This window comes from Oryctolagus cuniculus, chromosome 15 (genome assembly GCF_964237555.1).
Source record: "Oryctolagus cuniculus chromosome 15, mOryCun1.1, whole genome shotgun sequence".
Taxonomy (NCBI): Eukaryota; Metazoa; Chordata; class Mammalia; order Lagomorpha; family Leporidae; genus Oryctolagus; species Oryctolagus cuniculus.
In genome coordinates, this window is record NC_091446.1 from 40708773 (window position 1) to 40731947 (window position 23175).

The 23175-nt window shown below is 38.4% G+C and overlaps 1 protein-coding gene across 5 annotated transcripts in view; it reads right to left on the bottom strand.

Annotated features, from left to right (window-relative positions):
• Positions 1 to 23175, bottom strand: part of KIF20B (kinesin family member 20B) — a 67585-nt gene that overhangs the window by 13886 nt on the left and 30524 nt on the right. For 4 of the 5 annotated variants that reach the window (XM_008270183.4, XM_008270182.4, XM_008270181.4 and 1 more), the window contains exons 17-27: positions 23061 to 23101; positions 21713 to 21854; positions 19736 to 20963; positions 19278 to 19416; positions 16998 to 17117; positions 14734 to 14794; positions 11074 to 11199; positions 8892 to 9016; positions 6125 to 6280; positions 3736 to 3915; positions 928 to 1038 (exon numbers count right to left, since the gene is read on the bottom strand). In XM_008270183.4, coding sequence (XP_008268405.2) covers positions 928 to 1038; positions 3736 to 3915; positions 6125 to 6280; positions 8892 to 9016; positions 11074 to 11199; positions 14734 to 14794; positions 16998 to 17117; positions 19278 to 19416; positions 19736 to 20963; positions 21713 to 21854; positions 23061 to 23101 — 2429 coding nt within the window. The remainder of the gene's footprint in view (positions 1 to 927; positions 1039 to 3735; positions 3916 to 6124; positions 6281 to 8891; positions 9017 to 11073; positions 11200 to 14733; positions 14795 to 16997; positions 17118 to 19277; positions 19417 to 19735; positions 20964 to 21712; positions 21855 to 23060; positions 23102 to 23175) is intronic. The other variant, XM_070057633.1, reaches the window with a different exon arrangement.

A 23175-nucleotide genomic window follows, 5' to 3' on the forward strand; every position in this document is an offset into this window, starting at 1 on the left:
TTTGTATCCTCAAGTTCCCAACATTGAGTGTTCCCAATAAACATGCTTAATAAATAATTTCTAAAGTAATTTTATCTTAAGAACTATTAAGTAACAAAATTTTTATCTAACTCATATCTAATCTGAGAATCTTTATGTTGTTCAAGATTATTTACAGAAGCCTAAACCCAGTATAAATTAAGGAAACGCTTAATGAGTTATTGAAGATTGGTGAGGAAGTTATTAAATGGATACAATTTAAAAAAACACTATTTAAAACAATGTTTTATTAAAGAAACTCCTTATAGTAAATTATCATATTATCTTTTGTGGTATTTCCTTTTTTTTTTTTTTTTTTGACAGGCAGAGTGGACAGTGAGAGAGAGAGACAGAGAGAGAGAGAGAAAGGTCTTCCTTTGCCGTTGATTCACCCTCCAACGGCCGCCGCAGCCGGCGCGCTGCGGCCAGCACACCGCGCTGATCCGAAGGCAGGAGCCAGGTGCTTCTCCTGGTCTCCCATGGGGTGCAGGGCCCAAGCACTTGGGCAATCCTCCACTGCACTCCCTGGCCACAGCATAGAGCTGGCCTGTAAGAGGGGCAACCATGACAGAATCCGGCGCCCCGACCGGGACTAGAACCCAGTGTGCCGGCGCCGCTAGGCAGAGGATTAGCCTAGTGAGCAGCGGCTCCGGCCGGTATTTCCTATTTCTGATCATCAAACTTGTTTATATTAACAGATGCTTTTAAAAAATTAAGTTCACTTTCTGATCCAACCTCCCAGAAGAATTTCATCATCTTTCCTCAAACACCTGTATTTTTCCTTCACCCAACTGACTGTATATATATAGGTAACTTTATAGCAAGGAAACTGTAACAATTAACTACATTATACTTGCAAGTGTTAATGCTGAGTAAAGAAAATAAAAAGCAGTATAACCAAATACTCACCTCTACTGCAGTCCCAGAAATTTCAAAATTTGCTGATTGAGGTTCAGTTTCAACTTTGCTAGCATCTACTGAACTATTTTGTGTGGGCTTGATATCCATGACTTCTGTTTTCTAAAGTAAGGAAATATTAAAACAACAAGCCATTGTTAAACTGAAAATATATCATAACACTTCACATAAAGAATAAAAAATAAAATCAAGATTTGCGTGGACTAAGCGGCAGAAATAACCAATGATTTTTCAATGATAAGCAGACCCTCCTTCCACTTCTTTTTCATACTCAGACAGTGAAATAACGCTGAACAACTTTCTAGCTTTTTGGGGACTGTTATAAGGAGAAATTTAAAATATTATCTTCAGCTGCAGACATGTTTCGCGTACATTCTCTCATTTCACTTTCACTATAACTCTAGTTAAGCAAGTATCATTATTCCTATTTCCAGTTGAGGAAATACAGACCTAGAGATATTAAATGACACACCTAAGATCAACACTGAGTTGGAAATTGAACCTTAGCAACTGCTTTTGATAATACAATTTTGAAAAACCACAGACTTTTTGGGAATGCAACTATAGCCACAGAATAGAAAAGACCACAACGACAACTAAGACTTTTTTGCAGGACACTCTTCATTACATTTTCTTAGTCATAAGATAGGTTTTGGCCGGCGCCGCGGCTCGCTAGGCTAATCCTCTGCCTAGCGGCGCCGGCACACCGGGTTCTAGTCCCGGTCGGGGCGCCAGATTCTGTCCCGGTTGCCCCTCTTCCAGGCCAGCCCTCTGCTGTGGCCAGGGAGTGCGGTGGAGGATGGCCCAGGTGCTTGGGCCCTGCACCCCATGGGAGACCAGGAAAAGCACCTGGCTCCTGGCTCCTGCCATCGGATCAGCGCGGTGCGCCGGCCGCGGTGCGCCGGCCGCAGCGCGCCAGCCGCGGCGGCCATTGGAGGGTGAACCAACGGCAAAGGAAGACCTTTCTCTCTGTCTCTCTCTCTCACTGTCCACTCTGCCTGTCAAAAAAAAAAAAAAAAAAAAAAAAAAAAAAAAAAAAAAAAGATAGGTTCTATTACTAAACCCTAATTAAGTGATTTACAAAGAACGGGGGGGTGGGAGGGAGGAGGGGTGCTGTGGCACTGTGGCTAAAGCAACCACCTGCAGTGCAAGCATCCCACATAGGCACCAGTTCAAGTCCCAGCTTCTCCACTTCTGATGCAGCTCTCTGCTATGGCCTGGGAAGGCACTGGAGGATAGCCCAAGTGCTTGGGCCCCTGTACCCATGTGGGAGACCCAGAAGAAGCTCCTGTCTCCTGGCTTTGGATCGGCACAGCTCCAGCCATTGCAGCCATCTGGGAAATGAACCAGCAGATGGAAGACCTCTCTCTCTCTGTCTCTCTACCTCTGCCTCTCTGTAACTCTGCCTTTCAAATATACAAATAAATCTTAAAAAAAAAACAAAAAGCTATCAGGGGGCCAATGTTATGGAGTAACAGGTTAAGACACCACCTACAATGCCGACATCCCATATGGGCACCAGTTTGAGTTCTAGCTGCTCCACTTCAAATCCAGCTCCCTACTAATGACCCCGGGAAAGCAATGGAAGATGGCCCAAGTCCTTGGGCCCTTGTATCCATGTGGGAGACTGGGAAGAAGTTCCTGCCTCCACCTGGCCCATCCCTAGCCTTTGTGGCCATTTGGGGAGTGAACCAGCAAATGGAAGAGCTCGCTCGCTCTCTCTGTCTCTCCATTTCTCCCTCTCTCCCTCTGCCTTTCAAATGAAGAAGATAAATCTTTAAATTAAAAAAAGTATCATTATATTTTAAAACTTAACAAACTCCAATGTAGACCATTCTTATCACAGTCATTAAAATTGAACGTCAAATGTACCTCTTACATCACCTATGCATTATTATCAAATAATAACAGATCCCACTGACTTTATAACGAGGAAAGCAACTAGTATGTTCTGACTTCTACCGTGGTAGGAAGTATGCTATTTCATAATGTCAGGATTAATTTCATAATTCTGTTACAAAGATGCTATTATCTATTTTAGATAAAGTTTAGAAATGTCAAGCAATTTTCCCCAAAGGTTGCAAAGCCACAGTGACAACAGCCAATAGCTAGTTTTTCTGACTTTCTGCTTTGTGTTATTTACACGACATGGTATTCCTCTTTTTGAAAAGGCAGTCTCTGAGTATCTTTAGTCATGTGGAAGTCTTTCTCACATACACATATATTGTTTACCCCATATTTTAATAAGGCTTGAACATAGCAGATCTTTAAGTGCAGATCATTTATTCTGTAACACTATCTTCAGATGCACCTGATGTGATTTACTGGGAAGACATACTGTGAAAGGCAGTCCTCTCTTCATTCAAGATTTCCAGCCCCAAAATAATATTACAAAAGTAAATGCTAAATGACTCATGATTTCTCTCTCCACTGCAATGCTTATCTTCAGAATAACTTGTATCTGCAGACACTGAATCTAAGAGTGGGCCTAAGTATTTACATGTCACCAATATTTTAGGCCGAACCACATTTTCACATTTTAAAGATAGACTAGGGATGAAATCACAAAGTGTTCATTTTCTAATTACTCAACTTAAGATATACGACCAAAATATTACAAAAAGAGCAAAGTTTCAAGCCACTGACAATTGAAGACTCAAAAATTGAGAAATCTCATAATTATTCAACCTCTGATGTCTCTTTGATCTACTGAAACTTATTTAATCTCTGAAAGTTAACCAAATAATTTTGAAAATTTTCTGTGTTCACTAGAAAGAGAAAGAACAAGATTCTACTGACTATTGTTTTAGAAACCTCTGACGTGATCTCTTTTAATTGCTCAATTTCATAATCTTTCTGTTTGTTGCTGGAGATCAGTGTTTTCAGTTGTATTTCTAAAGCGGCAACCAGTTGATCCCGTTCTTCTCGCCACTTTTGAAGGTCATTATTTTTCTCTTCCAGCTGTGCTGTCAGTATCTCCTATTCAAGAAGTAGAGAAAACATTAAAGTAAATCTTGAAATATGATTAATGTTAAGAATTTTAGAAAATGTTATTATACATAACATCATGAATACAACTGTGAAGACACTATATAACAAACTACATTGTCAAGTCTAGAGAAAATATTTACCTATACAACAAAATACATATGGGGCCAGCACCATGGCATAGTAAGTTAGGCCGCTGCCTGCAGTATGGCATCCCTGTGGGCACCAGTTAGCGTTCTAGCTGCTCCACTTCTGATCCAGCTCCCTGATAATGCACCTGGGAAAGCAGCAGAAGATGGCCAAAGTGCTTGGGCCCCTGTACCCACATGGTAGACCTGGAAGAAGCTCCTGACTCCTGGCTTCGGATCAGCTCAGCGCAGCTCCTACGGTTGCAGCCATTTGGCGAGTAAATCAGCGGATGGGGGAGCTCTCTGTCTGTCTCTCTAATTCTGCCTCTCAAATAAATAAATAATCTGAAAAAAATTATGTAACACTATCACATAAACTAAATGTCCACAAGCTATAGTTATTCTTGTCCCATCTCATTCCACAAATCAGCTTCCTGGACACTTATTTCAATAAACAAATAGAACTACAGATTTTTCTTTTTTAAAATATATTTACTTATTTTGAAAGGCCAAGTGGCAGAGAGAGAAAAAGGAAGAGACAAATAGAAAGATCTTCCATCTACTGGTTCACTCCTTAAATGGCTGCACGGGCCAAGGCTGGTCCAGGCTGAAGCCAAGAGCTTCAAGCTCCAGAGGACCAAATACTTGAGCCATCTTCTGCTGCTTTCTCAGGCACATTAGCAGGGAGCTGGATCAGAAGCACAGCAGCTGGGACTGCTGGCATAGGCATCACAGGCAGTAGCTTAGCCTTGCACCACAATGCTGGCCCCTAGAACTGTAGCTTTTAAGCTACTGCCAGCATTTTACCAATATATGGGAAATGAGAGGTTAAATTATAGCGAAATAATTTTTGAAGCATTTCTAGTAGGTTCACGACATAATCAGTGATAAATTCACAAAAATAGGTACAAAAGTAAACATGGAAAACTACAAAGCAATGCTGAAAGAGATTAAGGAACAACTAAACAAGTAAGATACAATCTGGGGGCCAGCACTGTGGCATAAAGCACAGTGGAAGGCAGTGGAGGATGGCCCAGGTCCTTGGGCCCCTATACCTGCATGGGAGACCCGGAAGAGGCTCCTGGCTCTGGACTGGTGCAGTTCCAGCCACTGTGGCCAATTGGGGAGTGATCCAGCGGATGGAGGACCTCTCTCTCTCTCTCTCTCTCTCTCTCTCTCTCTGTCTCTCTGCCTCTCCCTCTCTGTGAGAGAGAGCATCAGCCCCGATAATAACTTTTAATTTCCATTTTCTGACTGTCAACTCTGCCATATCAAATAGACTAAGAGCCAATTAAAAAAGGGAAAACAGGGGCTGAGGCTGTGGTGAAACAGGTAAAGATGTTGCCTGCAGTGCTAGCATCCAATATGGAAGCCAGTTCGAGTCCTGGCTTCTCCACTTCCAATCCAGCTCTCTGCTATCCCCTGGGAAAGCAGTGGAAGATGGCCCAAGACCTTGGGTTCTTGCCCCTGTGTGGGAGACCCAGAAGAAGCTCCTGGCTCCAGATTGGCACAGCTCTAGCCATTGTGGTCAACTGGGGAGTGAGCCAGCGGATGGAAGACCTCTCTCTCTCTGCCTTTTCTTCTCTTTCTGTGTAACTCTGACTTTCAAATAAATAAATAAATCTTAAAAAAAGAAAAACCTATTTAGTCGACTTTTTGAAAAGTCCTGATAAAATTGGCTTATGACATAAAACATACACACTAAGTTAGAACTTACAGTTCAAAATGCAAAGTTTTAAAATATTATAGAGAAAACTATAATTATTGTAGGTAAAACAACAAATATTCCTATATTGTAGCAATCAGAAGAAATAGATTTCCTCAATTCAGTTTCTTGATACTGAGAGGCAATTAAGTATTTTCCCAACTTGCTTAATGGACTGCTAAAACAAGAACTTAAGTAAAAGCCAAGATAAGCTCTGCCAGTGAAATTGTTTTACAAATAGAAAATCTGCCTTAAAGCAAAAAAAGAAAAAAAAAAAAAATCAGGCAACCATGCAGAGACTGAGAAGACTCTCAAGAATAAACCTCAAGAAAAGCAAATGAAACACAAAGATATGACTGTTACTAACCACTTCATTTTGTTGCTTTAAGCAACGCTCCCGGTCTTCAGCATATTTTTTCATCTCTTTGTTTCTTAGGCTCTCGGCTTCTTTTGCTTGACTGATAAGCAGAGTTTTTTCTTCTAACCATTTATTTCTATCAGCTTTATACTTTTGTTCAGTTTCCTATAAATATAAATGGTACATGTTATTATCACTCATCAATAGTCAATAAATTTGCTTTTCCAAAATGTTCATACAAGCCATCACTTTTTATGCTTTTAAAAACTGTGCTTTTCTTTAAATGACATGTTCAGAATTTATTTCATATTATACAGACACATTCGCTGAGCTACTGTCTTTTTTTTTTTTTTTTTTAAGATTTTATTTATTCATTTGAAAGTCAGAGTTACACAGAGAGAGGAGAGGCAGAGAGAGAGGTCTTCCATCTGATGGTTCACTCCTCAGTTGGCCACAATGGCTGGAACTGCACCGATCCGAAGCCAGGAGCCAGGAGCTTTTCCAGGTCTCCCATGTGGGTGCAGGGACCCAAGCACTTGGGCCATCTGCTTTCCCAGGCCATAGCAGAGAGCTGGATTGGAAGTCGAGTAGCTGGATCTCGAACTGGCGCCCATATGAGATGCTGGAGCTTCAGGCCAGGGCGTTAACCTGCTGCGTCACAGAGCTGGCCCCTGAACTACTGTCTTAAACAGTGCTTCATTTAATAACTGTATAGCTGGGGCTGGCACTTTGGCATAGCAGGTAAAGCTGTTGCCTGCAGTGCTGGCATCCCATATGGGCGCCAGTTCAAGTCCCGGATGCTCCACTTCCGATCCAGCTCTCTGCTATGGCCTGGAAAGCAGTAAAAGATGGCCAAAGTCCTTGGGCCCCTGCACCCGCATGGGAAACACAGAAGAAGCTCCTAGCTTCAGATCGGTGTAGCTCTAGCTGTTGCCACCAATTGGAGAGTGAACCAGCAGATGGAAAACATCTCTCTCTCTCTCTCTCTCTCCCTCTCCTTCTTTCTCTGTGTAACTCTGACTTTCAAACAAATAAATAAGTCTTTAAAAAAAAGAAAAACTTTATTGCTGTAAAGTCCAGTTGAAGTCTTTTTCTTTATCAGTGAGCTTAAGAAATAAACAATTTACAGGTCTAGCACTTTGGTGTAGTAGGCTGAGCCTCCACCTGCGCCGTAAGCATTCCATATGGGTGCTGTCTGAGTCCCAGATGCTGCACTTCCAAGCCAGCTCCCCACTGATGGCCTGGGAAAGCTGTGGAAGATGGCTCAAGTGCTTGGGCCCCTACATCTACATGGGAGACCTGGAAGAAGCTCCTGGCTCCTGGCTCCTGGCTTTGAATGAGCCTGGCTCTAGCCATTGTGGCCATTTGGGAAGTGAACAGCAGATGGAAGACCTCTCCCTCTATCTCTCCTGCTCTCTGTAACTCTGCCTCTCAAATAAATAAATAAATCTTAAAAAAAAATCAAATTTTGAAAGAGTTACAGTGAGGAAGGAATTCCTAAATCCCAGGGGAAAAAAAAAGACATCATTTAGGGTGATCATTTCTGATGGTGCAGTTCTAACAATGAAATATTACTAGTTATCTAGGATACTAAGTAAAGAATAAGTGGGACAGCACTGTGCCACAGTAGTTTAATCCTCCCATATGGGTGCCAGTTCTAGTCCTGGATGCACCTCTTCCAATCCAGCCCTCTGCTATGGTCTGAGAAAGCAGTAGAAGATGGCCCAAGTCCTTCAGGCCCTGCACCCACATGGAAGATCTGGAAGAAAATCCTGCCTGGCTCCTAGTTTCAGATCGGCACTGCACCGGCCATTGTGGCCATCTGGGGAGTGAACCAGCAGATGGAAGACCTTTCTCTCTGTCTCTCCCTCCCTCTCTCTGTAACTCTACCTCTCAAATAAATAAATAAAATCTTTAAATAAAGAAAGAAAGAATAGCCTATGTTAACAGGAGGAACATTCAAAACAGCTAGACAGTGAATATAGCTGATCAATGATATTTAAGCTGAGTTCTACCAATCCTTAGTGTTCACAAGCACATATTTTATATATCAAAAAATTCAAGTAAAAACCTGTTTGAAATGAAAAGACTTTAAAAATTTTTAGAACCACTGTACTAGATGAACTATAGCAGTGTATTCCAGTATTACAAAGTTCATAATCTAAGAAAGAAATCACATTATTTTAGAACAATACAAAATATACCAGTGCTTCTTAATATGAACTTTCTCAATATAGTTGATATATTATTTTTCATAATTAATGGTGTTTTCTTCTTTCTAGCTACTTATAAATTCTATAATATAAAATTAGCCACTATAAGTTTCTGTACTTTTTTAGTATCTGATTATATACAGCCTAAAATAAAAAAATAATTTAGATGCAGACAACTTTTCAAAATCATTATTATGCTTCCTTGAGTCCCAAAAATACAGTTAATAGTTACCTTCTCCATAGCAGTATCCAACAAAGGAACAGATATATGGCTACAAAGACATTTAAGTGGTGATTTTAAAATTAAATGCATAAAATATAAAATTGAGATCCAACCACTGCATTTCCATTGGAACTCAATAACAGTTTGTATCTTCAGAATTTTTTGCCCATGTAATTGCACAGTGCCCTGAAAATTTATGTTCATGTATTAATAATTCCCAGGTATTGTTTCATCCATATCTACATTAAGTGCAAAATATAAAATACTGAATTATAAGAGGATGTATAATGAAAATATAATCAACATAGATACACAGGTATACCAATAGATAAAATCATACCTGTAATTCATCTTGAAGCTTACTGAGCTTTTTATGAAGCACATCTGAATCTTCAAGGTCTTTATTTGAACTTTGATTACATTTGGTTTCCATTTCTTTGCATTTTTCTTTCCATCTCTTCAATTCTGATTTTGAAAACATAATATTATTTTTTTAAACTACAAGCCAAAAGTATACCACATGGAGATACAAGTGATATGGATACAGTCAAAATTCAGCAGAGCTCAGAAGAACAAAACCAAAATGAAACTGAGACTATTATAACAGCTAAACTTTTAAGAATTCTTTTTTTTAAAAGATTTTATTTATTTATTTGAGAGGCAGAGTTACAGACAGTGAGAGGGAAAGACAGAGAGAAAGGTCTTCCTTCCGTTGGTTCACTCCCCAAATGGCCGCAACGGCCAGAGCTGTGCTGATTTGAAGCCAGGTGCTTCTTCCTGGTCTCCCATGCAGGTACAGGGGCCCAAGTACTTGAGACATCTTGTACTGCTTTCCCAGGCCACAGCAGAGAGCTGGACTGGAAGACGAGCAGCTGGGACTAGAACCTGCACCCATATGGGATTCCAGCATGGCAGGCGGAGGATTAACCCACTGCGCCATGCATGGCACTGGCCCCTTTAAGAATTCTTACCAGATTCTTAGTGAAGAGGAACTACAGGGATCTTTCAAGAACTCAGTAACATGTGAATTATATAACTTATATAACCAGACATTAAGAATAAGTTTCAACTGTATGTCAGGATAGCCAAGCAATCTAAGAATACAATACGCTTTCAACTCTTCAGCCGAACTTTTAAGATTCTTAAATTCTGAGTGAAAAGGAACTACAGGGATTTCTCAGGAACATAATAAATAATGCTCCAAGTACACAGTATAAATTCATACTGGCCTTAATTACATACGATAATTCATGTAAACCTCAAAAAAAAAAAGGTATGCCAAGGCAATGAAAGTGTGTAGCAACGTATGAAGTGGCATGTACCCATCACCACCACCACCAACATCATCATCATCACCCTCATCATCATCACAATTTAATCCACCAAAATAGAGTTTTGGTCCCAGCATTGTGGATAACGCCACCACCTGCAATGCCAGCATCCCATATGGGCCCACACGGTGCCAGTTCATGTCCCAGCTGCTTCACTTCCAGTTCAGCTCCCTGTTAATGTTCTGGGAAAAGCAAGAGAAGATGGCCCAATGCTTGGGCCCCTGTTACCCAAGTGGCAGACCTGGAAGAAGCTCCTGGCTTCCAGCTTTGGCCTAGCCCAATCCTGGCTGTTGTGGACACACAGGGAGTGACCCAGAGGATGGAAAATCTCTCTCTCTGTCTCTCCATCTCTCTCTAACCCTGACCCTCCAGTAAAAAATAAATCTTAAAAATATAGTTTTAGGAATTATAAACTATTCTTGTATTTATCATCTTATCTGATACTCATAAAATAATGTGCAATAGTATACATGGCTTTATCCATCAACCACGTTTTTCAGAGAGGGAACAAGTAGGCTGAGTCAGCAAAAATGTCCTGCCAAGGTTATGTATAAAATGGCACAGGCAATTTCCTGATTCTAAATTTCTTTTTTCTACAAGAATCACACATAGCTTTATTATTAGTAAATAACTGTCAAATTTTCCCACATATTCCTGGAAAACTCTCTTCATGTCTGGTTATGCACAAGTTATATAATTCACAAGTTATTCCTTTACAGCATGTAATTTCATTAGATAAAACAATTTTTATTATAGTGGAAAATGACAAGACATTCAAGAAACACACCAAACATTTTTCTGTTACAAATTATTATAAATACTCTGCTACTTTAAAATAGAAGAAATCTAGTTTAGCCAGATGGTTAAAATGCCAGGAACAGAGTATTTGGATTTGACTTCCAGCTCTGGCTCCTGACTCCAGTATCTCATCAATGCAAAGCCTGGGAGTCAGAGGTAATGGCTCAAGTAATTGGGTTCCTGCCACCAATGTGAGAGACCTGCACTGCCTTCCTATCTCCCATTTTCCACCCTAGCCCAGTCATGGCTGTTGTGGGTATTTAGGTAGTGAACCATCAGATGGAAGCTCTCTTTCCCTCTGTCTGTTTGCCTTTCTCAGTATCTCTGTCTCTCAAATAAATATTTACAAAATTAAAAGGTATGTTTTGAGATATGTAAGCTATCTTATTTTACCTGTGGCCAGCCAGTCAGCTTCCTCCAATTTAGCCTCCAGCACTTGATCTTGTTCTACCTGAGTTTGTTCTTGTTCTTCTAGTGTCAATCGCATACCTTCAATTATTTTTTCTTTCACATTCAGATCTAAAAGTTGAGGGAAGAACATTTTAGAAATTAATAACATCCAACAACCCAACTTTTGCCGTTTCTAAAATTAAAATATACTTTTATTAAGTAATATGAATTCTAAATAGACAGAATCTATCTCTTGTTCACTACTATACCCACAATTCCTAAAATATTACTGGCATATATGATGCACTAAATACTTACCTGATGCACAGATGGATGCTTGGATGATCAAAAAAAAGTATGAACGTATAAAAAAGGAATCTCCCCAGAAAAAATTAATCTTCAAGTTTAGAAAAAACTGGGAAAACAACTTATTTTTAGAGCTATTTTTCTTAAACCAAAACTCAATCAAACCTTTACCTCCTAAAACTCAAATATTCCCAATCACAATTAGATCCTTTTTTTTAAATTGAGATAATTTTTTTTCTAGAAAAACACTCAAATTCAAATATTTGTTATTTCTGGTTTTTATAACCAGTGTCTCCAACATGACACTGATACTAACCTTACCAAAACTCTTTCTGGTCCTTGAAAAATGACTACATTAACAACTTATAAGCAACTCTATTTTAACCCTGTCTGTAAGACATCAATAGAGAGGAAAGATGAGGTGGTTGCCTCTGGTGATGGCACACAGCAGAAAGGTTCATTTTAGAGAACAAAACTTCTAATGTCAGGAGTAATAAAACTGAAAGTGCACAGCTCAAAATCAGGTTGTTTTGAATGACAGAAATTCTAAAAGATGGCTCTCTCAAAATGTGTACAATGCAAACTTAAAATAAACAAAACAATAAGAAACAATTACATGAATAATTTCCAGTATTATTGTCCATTGATGTAAGCTGCCAGGAGTACTAGGTAACCAAAATTCCTCCAAGGATTAAAGTGATCTTAGTATTATCATATAAATAACCCTTTCTTTCTAGAAGTATGATTTGCAAATATATTCTGGTACATAACTGGTAATAAGTTTACTCAAAGAATTCTTATCTTGCATATACTGACTCTAACCTACGGGGTCAGAAAGAATTTATATGAACAGCTTTACCAATTAAGAAAATCCCAGAGAGAGAAGGAGGGAAGAAAGGAAAATCATTGCATTCTTAGAATTTTATCTATGAACTACATTGAATCTGTTAAAAACTAAAGAATAAACTTAAAAAAAAGAAGAAATGTCAGGACATTGATGATGATAACTCTGTAACGGCCATTCATCTATTATTTGATGTACCAAACAAGAGAGGTGAAGGAAAAAATATAATTATTCTATCAGTCAATGCCTCCAGTAATGTAAACTATTTCAGGAAGACTAAATATATACAACAATTAAAATGGAAAATAAAGCAAACTAAAGAAGGCTGAAATAACAATCTCATTGGGGCTATCTAAAGATACATCTCAAGATAGCTATTGGCTGGCCGGTGCCGTAGCTCAACAGGTTAATCCTCTGCCTGCGGCGCCAGCACCCCAGGTTCTAGTCCCAGTCGGGGTGCCAGATCCTGTCCCGGTTGCCCCTCTTCCAGGCCAGCTCTCTGCTGTGGCCCGGGAGTGCAGTAGAGGATGGCCCATGTCCTTGGGCCCTGCACCCCATGGGAGACCAGGAGAAGCACCTGGCTCCTGCCTTCGGATCAGCATGGTGCGACAGCCGCAAGCGCCAGCTGCAGCGGCCATTGGAGGGTGAACCAACGGCAAAGGAAGACCTTTCTCTCTCTCTCTCTCTCTCTCACTGTCCACTCTGCCTGTCAAAAAAAGAAAAGATAGCTACTGGCTGTCACCATATAAAATACATTACTATCACATGAGCAAGCAGGGACTGGGATTGTGCCGTAGCAGGTAAAACTACTGCCGGGGATGCTGGCTTCCCAAATGATCAACAGTGCAAGACTGACCTGCTACACTTCTGTTCCAGCTCCCTGCTAACGTGCCTGGGAAAGCAGCAGGAAGATGGCTGAAGTGCTTGGGCCTTTGTTACCCACATGGGAAATCCAGAAGTACCAGGTTCCTGGCTTCAGTCTATCCAAGCCCTGGCCACTGCAGCCATTTAGGAAGTGAACCAGTGGATGAAAGATTAATCTCTCTCTTTCAGTCTCTCTCTCTCTCTGCCTTCCCAATAAATAAATAAATAAATCTTTAAAAAAATAAACCAGCAATCAAATGCTTAACATTCAAGGTAAAGCATCAATGAGAACTATAACATCTAAGAAAGCCTTCAAGAGAGAAATTATTAAGTAGGTTATTTGAAAACAGGTAGAAAGTCATAACTAGGGAAAGGGATTAGTAATCAAAGTTTGATATTTCACAGTAAATCTAACGCAAACTTAGATACAAGCTACAGCGTATCATTCACACAACTAAGAACTCAAGGGGTGAATGACTGAGAAAAGAAAAATCCACATAAGGTTAAGAAAAGAAATACATGTTTATCATCTATAAAAGTAATTTTATAATATTCCAATAAATAAATCAATATAACTTCATTAAGAAAAGCATAATTCATCATTGAGAATTTGAATCTAAAGTGTTAGGAGGGATAGCCTAGAAGTTAAGGCACCAGTTAGGATGAAACAATCCACACCAGAGTGACCAGGTTCAATTCCTGGCTCTGGCTCCTAATTATAGCTTCCTACTAAATAAATACGCTGGGAGCCAGAAGTGAAACTTAACTGGGCCCCTGCCACTCACATGGTAGACTGGTACTGGGCTCCCAGTCCCTGTTTCAGTGTTGCACAGCCCTGGCCCCTGTGGGCATTTGGAACATGAACCAGCAAATGAGAGCACTCCTGCTCACTCCCACTCTCACTCTCTTTCTGTATCTGTTACTATTTGTCTTTCAAATTAATAAATATAAAATATTAAGTGGCTTTTAAAATTTCTTTAAAAATACAAATTTTAATGACATTTTACCTGAAGTATATGTTTTACACAATCTTATTCCACAAATTATACTGTGATATTTATAACTCTGACTTTATTTTTCATAAAACCCTTGTCATTTTCAACATTGCTTTTATTTCTTACTCGTTTATTTTTCTACTTTAATTTGGTAAGTTATTCATTAGAATTATGTTGGGGCCGGGGCTGTAGCATAGCAAATAAAGCCGCCACCTGCAGTGCTGGCATCCCATAAGGGCGCCGGTTCGAATCTTCGCTGCTCCATTTCTAATCCAGCTCTCTGCTATGGCCTGGGAAAACAGATGGCCCAAGTGCTTGGGCCCCTGCACCCGCGTGGGAGACCTGGAAGAAGCTCCTGGCTCCTGGCTCCATATCGGCATAGCTCTGGCCGTTGAGGCCATCTGGGTAGTAAACCAGCGGATAGAAGACAGACCAACAGACCGACCAACCTCCTCTCTCTCTCTCTCTCTCTCTATGTAACTCCAACTTTCAAATAAATCAATCTTTAAAATAAAATTATGCTTTTCTCTTTTGGTAAACTTATGTTGCCCTCACTTCAATTCCAAATTTTCAAAGGAAACTATTACCCAATTATTACGGTGACCACATATTTTGCAATCATATTCGTGGAGGAAATACAAATTTGTTCCTGACCTTTGCATACTCTCTCATACTGTTGTATCACTTCGTCCACTTTCTGATTACTTAGCTGCTCCTATAAAATGAACGAATATTAATTAAATGCAAAATTAATTTCAATATACAATAACATTTAATAGTGGGTCTTGAAATCAGGGCTCAAAATTAATTGTAAAATCAATCTTCTACAAGGCTGCTAAGTGTTAAGCTTCAAAGTTTCTTTCACCTTGGAGAACAGGGCAGGATGAAAATGGTAGGAAAATAAACACACACTGCATATACTACAAAAGGAAAACAAGAGAAAACAGAAGTCTACTATGTACTTAACATAAAACTAAGAAGGAAAACCATTTAAAAATTCCCCATCACTAAATTCAAGATGCAGAAATAACAGAGCCTCCTTCCCTCTCTACTAGAAAGTAGTTGTAGTATTGGAAAATGTAACCCGAATCACAGGAGGCAAGATTAACTTATGGGGACTGGAAATGCTACAATTTTAAGTTTAACCAGAAGCTAACTCAAATTTCACTCCCAATCTCATCTAATTTCATCACTATTTCCTCACTTCAAGACTCTTAGATTACAGAATCTAGAAATCTTTAAATTCTATTATGAAAGTATGTACTGCTTTAGTAGATATTATACTTCATTAAGAATTAAACTCATGTGTTTATACCTGAACATTCATTAGTTTGCTCCATTTAAAAGCAAAACTTGAAAGCATACAATGAATCCATTTTTTTATTGTCATCTTATAATTTAACTTGCACCAAGATTATAATCATTTACAATAAAGGGATTTTGCTTATCAAGTGTAATTTTAAAAAGAATGTGTGAGAAAGCCTAGACTAATTTTTAGCTTTTTAAAATGTTTTTAAAACATAATTTTAGCATTACAGAAGAATTGTGAAAATAGCATACAAAATTTGTTATATAACCTCAATTCAGTTTCCCCATCATATTATCATGATTTACTTTACCAAAAATCAAGAAATTAACATGGATATAAGACTAGTAACTGGAGGCCAAAATTGTGGCATAGTGGGATATCCCACTGCCTGCAGCAACAGCATCCTATATGGGCTCCAGTTTGAGTCCCTGCTGTTCCACTTCCAATCCAGCTTACTGCTAACGTGCCTGGGAAAGCAGTGGAGGATGGCCCAAGTGCTTGGGTCCCTGCACCCACAGGGGAGACCTGGAAAAAGCTCCTGGCTCCTGGCTCCAGCCTGGCTCATCTCTGGCTGTTGCGGCCATTTAGGGAGTGAACCAGCAGATGGAAGACCTCTCTCTCTCTCTGTAAATCTGCCTTTCAAATAAATAAAATAAATCTTAAAAAAAAAAATTATTAGCAATCAGTTTCCCAGTTGCTCTTCTTTTTCTGTCCCAGGATCTTTTTGGGAGATAACACTGCATTCAGTCATCATGTCTCTGTAGTAGTCTTACACCTGTAACTGTTCACCTGTCTTCATCTTTAACACCCTTGACACTTTACACTGATAAGGCACTGCAAACATCCTCAGACGGGGTATGTCAGATGCTTTCTCATGAGTAGATTGAGGTTATAAATTGGGGGGAAGTATACCACAGAGGGAAAGTGTCCTTCTACATCAACATGCTCTTCTATATCAAATCAGGAAGTACATTTTACCAATAGTAAGACTTATTGCTGGCAATGGTATTATGAAACATTTGGTTAAGATGCTATTTGTGGGGTCAGCACTGTGGCACAGTAGGTTAAGCCTCTGCCTGCGGTGCCAGCATCCCATGCAATCATCTGTTGGTGTCTTGGCTGCTCTTTCTTCCTTTCAATTAAATAAACAGCTCTCTATTTATGGCCTGGGAAAGCATTAGAAGATCATCCAAGTACTGGGGCTCCTTCACCTGCGTGGGAGACCTGGAAGAAGCTCCTGGCTCCTGGCTTTGCTTTGGCTCAGCTCCAGCTGTAGTGGCCACTTGGGAGTGAACCAGCAGATGGAAGATCTTTCTCTCCCTCTCTCTGTCTGTAACTCTACCTCTCAAATAGATACTCTTTATGACCAAAAAAAAAAAAAAAAAAAAAAGGGAAAAAAAGGATGGTATTTGCTAATTTTCTTCATAGTACCGTTGCTATTATTTTTCCACATTCTATTTGTTAGCAGCAAGTCACTATGGACTTATTTAAGTCATTTATTTTTTGATTCCAAAAAAATGTTAAAAGAGAATTTATTAAAAATGTATGTTTTATTAGACACTAAAATGTAACAGAATGCACTTAAACCATCCTTAAAAACAGCCTTTACCTTGAGTTGTTGAATGGTTCGCTGTTTCATATCTATTTCCTGAGAACACTGATTTTTCTTTTTCTCCAGTTCATTAATTTTAACCCTCAGTAATTTCTCCTCATCACGCATTACAGATACCTACAAAATAATATTCATAAAATAAATTGATTAATTTAATGATAATAGCATTTTATTGTTTAAAATTCATGACCACTGGTCCAAAGATTCAAAGAATCTCAAGCTCTGTAGGTATTCTCAAAACAGCATCCGTATAGTATTTTTTTAAAAAGATTTATTTTATTTTACTTGAAAATCAGAGTTACACAGAGAGAGAAGGAGAGGCAGAGAGAGAGAAGGCTTCCATCTGCTGGTTCACTCCCCAACTGGCTGCAATGGCTGAAGCTGCGCCAATCCGAAGCCAGGAGCCAGGAGCTTCCTCCAGGTCTTCCCATTAGGGCGCAGGGGCCTAAGGACTTGGGCCATCTTTTACTGCTCTCTCAGGCCATAGCAGAGAGCTGGATTGGAATTGGAGCAGCCAGGTCTCAAACTGGCACCCATATGGGATGCTGGCTCTACAGACAGCAGCCTAACCTGCTACGCCACAGTGTCGCCCCTAAGTATTTTTTTGTAACTAACTCAAATGACAAAAAAAATTTTTTAAAGTTTCTTAGTCTTTGGAGAAGGTCAAAATATAAAACAAAATCAGGCAGTCATAAAACACAAATTAATAAGTTCAAATTTAAAAAATCAAAATCTTCCATTCAGTATTTTCAACCTATAAACATACTTAGATCTAAAGTAAATCTTTTGCAGAGAAGGAAGGAAAGTAGGAAGGGAGGGAGGGAGGGAGGGAGGGAGGAAAGAAAATCAAAATCTGCTCCAAGGCAAAAAAAAAAAAAAAAACCGAGCCATAATCAAAATCAAGAAAAACAGCAACTGGGAGACAACTTTCCAATCCACATTCCCCAAAAGTTAATTTTCTTAATATCTAATAAGCACCTAGTAAGTACAAAGCAATGAAAAAACACATAAAATAAAATAACCCAAAATTAAAAGGCAAATTCATGAGCAGATAGTTCACATTTAAAAAAAAAAAAAAAGCAAAAAGATGCTCACTAGGGACTGGCGATGTGGTCTAACAGAAAAAGCTGCTGCTTGTGATGCCAGCATCCCATATCAGTGATAGTTTATGTCCTAGCTACTCCATTTCCAATATAGCCTGATAAAAGCAGCGACTGATGGCCCAAGTATTTGGGCCCCACCATCCATGTGGGAGATTCAGATGAAGCTCCTGGCTCCTGGTTGCAGCCATTTGGGGAGTAAACCAGCAGATGGAAGATTTTCTCTCTCTCTCTCTCTCTCTCTCTCTCTCTGTAATTCTGACTTTCAAATAAATGATAAAATATTACTGCTTTGTAGATAAGGTTATAAAAAACCTAACACTCATTCTTATGCATTGCTATGGCAAGTAAATTGGTGTAACCTCTAAGGAGGGTAATAAATGTTGAAATTACAAATGTACAAAACAATGTCCCATAAATTCTACTTCTAAAAATTTATATCAGAGAGACTTGCAAATGTTCAAAATGGCAATGCTGGATAATTTGTATCAGTGTAAGTGTAAGAACCACTTGAACCGCCTAACAATATGACAAATTAATAATAAATACACACTGTTGTCACGAGAATTCCCTTATAAATTCTTTACATACAGATATGGAATGACAGTGAAGCTATACTAAAATGAAAAGACAGTATTTACATTTTCATATTTTATAGGAAGAAAAGCAGGATGGAGAAAAGAAGGGAGGCAGAAGTGTAGACAAAGTAATTAGCAAAATCTGATGCCTTGGAGGCAAACTGGATGACTTAGAAGGGGGGGAGATTTTTTTTTCTCACTGAATGTTTTTGTACATTATGGATATGGAATCATGTGATCACATTCTCTATTTTAAAATTAAATTATAATAAACTTGTTATTACATAAGTCACATAACAGACTCTCCTTAATACTATCTGCAATCACAAGCTGCTTTCTACCTTTTTTTGGAGGACTTGAATTGATAGTCCTTTCAAGAAAAAAAAGATTATCAACTCACAGAGCGCATATATTTTTCTTAATGTTTGACATCCTTCAGTTTGAGCTCACTATATTTTCCTCTCAAATCACTTTTCAATTAAAAAAATTATGAAGTTGACTAACATTCCTTTCAATTCTAAAATTAATGTCTAAATAACATATAAGGAAAATGAACTTTATTATGTTAAATTGGCCCCACAAATTTTTAAGGAACTTACTTCTTTCTGTACTTGCTCAATCTGCTTTTTAGCATCAGTCAGTTTCTCTTTGAGCTCAGCATAGTCTTCTTCCTTTCTCTGAAGGTCTGCTTTGAGACTCTGGGTAAGAGCAGAGCTTGCACAGAGCTCTTCTTTCAATCTAAAAAACAAACACCACTTTTCTATAATCATGCACCATTAATCACAAAGGTTACTATCACAAAGGTCACTAAGTGAACTGTAACTATTTTGGCACAATTACATCTTTTCACAAATTTGCAACGTCCAAACTATGATCTAGTACTTCAGTTAATATTTCATGTGATATTTATAAGCTATTCTCTGCATATAATTTTTGATTCAAAGGCTACACATGCTAAACTTTACCAGATTGTTACGTCAATCTAAAGGTTTAAAAGCTATACAGAAAAATGAATACTTTGCATATCTTAAAACATCCTGAATAACATTTAGCTTACTTTTTTGTTTCTTGCCTATTGGCTTCTTTTTCTTCTTCCATTAAGTGAAGTGAATGTGTCATATCTTGCAAATTATTTGTTAATTGTACGATTTCTTCTTTCAACTTGACTTCCTTTTCACTTAAATCTTTGGTGTTTTTGAGAGAATCCTGAAGATCTGCTTGAAATTCCTTTAGATTTCCTTCTAACTTTAAAATGATAGATTCCTTTTCCAAAATGTCTTGTTCTAATTTGGCTGAATGCTTACACTCATCTTTCTGGGTCTCTAAGACTGTTTCAAGTTCTTTTATTTTTTCCTGATAGCGAGTAATGTCTTGTGTAAGTTCTGACAGTGCTCTCTTTCCTTCAACTACACGCTGTTCTTGATCAGCAAGATGATCATTTTTTTCTTGTAATTCTTCCTTCAGCTGTTGTATAATACTTTCTTTTTCTTTCAGTAGGTCACCTTGATGTTTAATATCACATTCTTTTATTTCTAGTCTATGGCTTTCATCTTTATAGCTTTCTACTTCTGTTTTTAATTTTTCAATTTGCTTTTCTAGTTCCTGGATCTGATGACTCTTTTTGGAGGAGGCCCTTACAATCTCCTTACATTCTTCCCAAATAGCTTCAATACTAGTGTGGAAAGAATTATCTCTACTGAATTCTTGAACACAATAGTCCTTAACGTGATTACTTTTCAAATAATCACTATCTAATTGGTATACCTGGGTATTTGCCAGGTTCTCTTCCTGAGAATCATTTGACAGATCCTTAAGATGGAGTAAATCTATGTTTGAGATCTGAGAAACTGAGTCAAATGAACGCAGTTCATCTATTTTTGTCTGCATTAATTTTATTTTTGAAACATTATTTGTGATGTTTCTTGTAGCAGTTTCTATCTCCTTTGATAACTTCATGATCTTTTCCTCCTGTTCTTGATTTATACCTCTAAGTACATGTAATTCAGCAATTGCACTGTCATAATCTGACTGAATTTTTTGAACCTCTATGCTTAACATTAAACTCTTTTTTTCAGATAAAGAAAGTTCTTGCTGCAAATTAACAATCTGTTTATTTAATTCTGTTTTTTCTTCCTTTTCGTTTTTAAGTTCATCTTCAACAAGTAAAAGTGTTTTCAGCCTTTCATTATCTTGTAAAACTGTAATGTCTTTCCTGTTTTCTGGACTGCTGTGTTGCATTTCACTTTTCTTTTGTTCAGTGATAGCTGAACTAGTCGGTGTAAGTCCTTTAAAAATTAAAAAAAGGTTATTAAATCTGACAAACTTTAACAGTTACAGTTGGTATACATTAAACTAGGCTTAGATTAGATGCACAATTAGCAAAAATCTAATAAATTTTTTAAAATCTATTTTGTTGGGGGCCGGTGCTGTGACACAGCAAGTTAAGCCCCAGTCCACAGTGCTGGCATGCTGTATGCGTCAAGCCCCAGCTGCTTCCCATCCGGCTCCCTGCTGAAATGCCTGGGAACACAATGGAAGACAGCCCAAATCCCTAGGCCCCTGCACCCATGTGGGAGACCTAGAAGCTCCTGGCTCCTTGCTTCAACCTGGCACAGCCCTAGTCATTGCATCTATTTGGGGAGTGAACCAGCAGATGGAAGATCTGATTCCCAAGTGCTTAGGGCCCTGCTCCTGGAAGAAGCTCCTGGCTCCTGGCTCCTGGCTCCTAATTGGCCCAGCTCTGTCCCTTACTATCATCTGGGGAGTGAACCAGCAGATGGAAAACTATTCTGTCAGTCTCTCCCCATCTCTCTGTAACTCTACCTCACAAATAATAAAAATATTTTTAAAAAAAAGCACAGCTTTAAGTATACCCATTCTCCAAACACTTTATAACATGCTACCCTAAAACTTCATGACATTTAGATTTTCTCAGGACTTCTTCAGACAAGTAAATTTCCTCCATCTTGCAACTATTTTCTGGTTTAGATATTAGTTCCTTAAAAACCCTATAGTTAGTAGTTGAAGGAGTTACCTTTCTTTGCTGGTGGTTCATCTTGTTGAAGTTCATAATCACTTAATCTTTTTCTTTCTGAATAGGTTTTAGTTTTGCCATCCTTAGGCACTTCAACTGTTTCATCAGAAGTCAATTTATTGTTTATTAAAGATGTATCAACCTTGTTCCAAAGGAAATAAGTTTACATTAATTCAGAAAGAGAAAACCATAATAAATGTAAAACCATATAAATTATCAGTAGTGTATTATAAAAACTTTTATTTTCAAATTTTATGAAACATTTTCTAAGGTATTTCTTAAGTTTTACCCTAAAATAAACTGATGAATTGGGCAGTTATTTATTTTGTAAATAAAGGCTCCTAAGAATGAGTAGTGTTATTTTACAATTTAACAATTCCCAGAAAAATTGTTTAGGTCTTAGTTTTCCACCAATGTACATTCAAAGATATAAAATCTACATAACAGCTTTAAAAATGGACCTTCTAGATCAGTCATCCAGATTTTTACTTCAGAGGCAAAGACAAGACATGGCTGCCCTAAAAAAGCCAAGCAGAAAAAGGATAGAATATGGACTTATCCAGAAAGAGGAAGAACAAAACTCGGCAATTAACTACAACTCTGAAATAATTAAAAGTATGATAAGAGCAAGGACTAGCAGCAATCCATTTGAGAAAAACATAAAATATGTGATAATATAAAAGTGTCATTTTACATTGCAGAATCGGCAAATGTTGCATTGCCAGAACATACAGATAAAATTATAAATTCGAGCCATAAATCAGTGGGCTATAAAAAATAAAAAGCAATAAAGGGGTGTAGAATATGGGCATTTGGACAGTGGCTAAGATGCTGCTTGGGATGCTACATCCCATATTGGAGTAACTGATTTCAAATCCCAGCTCAGCTCCTGATTCTAGCTTACTGCCAATGCATACCCTGAGATGCATTGTTCAAGTAGTTGGATCCCTGTCACCCAGGCAAGACACTGAAAATGAATTCCTGGCTTCTAGCTTCAGCTTGGCCCAGCCCTGGCCACAGCAGAATTTGGAGTGAACAAACAGATGGGACATCTCTCTGTCTGTCTTTGAAATAAATTAATTATAAAAAATAAATAAAAAGTATTTTTTAAGATATCCCTTGGGGCTGGCACTGTGGTGTAGCAGGCAAAGCTGCCACCTGCAATCCATGCATCCCATATGGAAGCTGGCTTCAGTACCAGCTGCTCCACTGCGGATCCAGCTCTCTGCTACAGCCTGGGAAAGCAGTAGAAGATGGCCCAATTATAATTAGTTCTAAAATAAATGTATCTAATCATAATATGTGCTCCTTTGGTCCTTAACAAGACAAAATAAGCTTAAAGTATTACCTTACTAGATTTCTTGAGTCCTTGAACAAATGAATCTGATTCTGAAAAAAGAATGAATATTGAAAGTAAGTAGTTATCTAAGAAACAGATGACTGAATAACCATGAAACATAAGC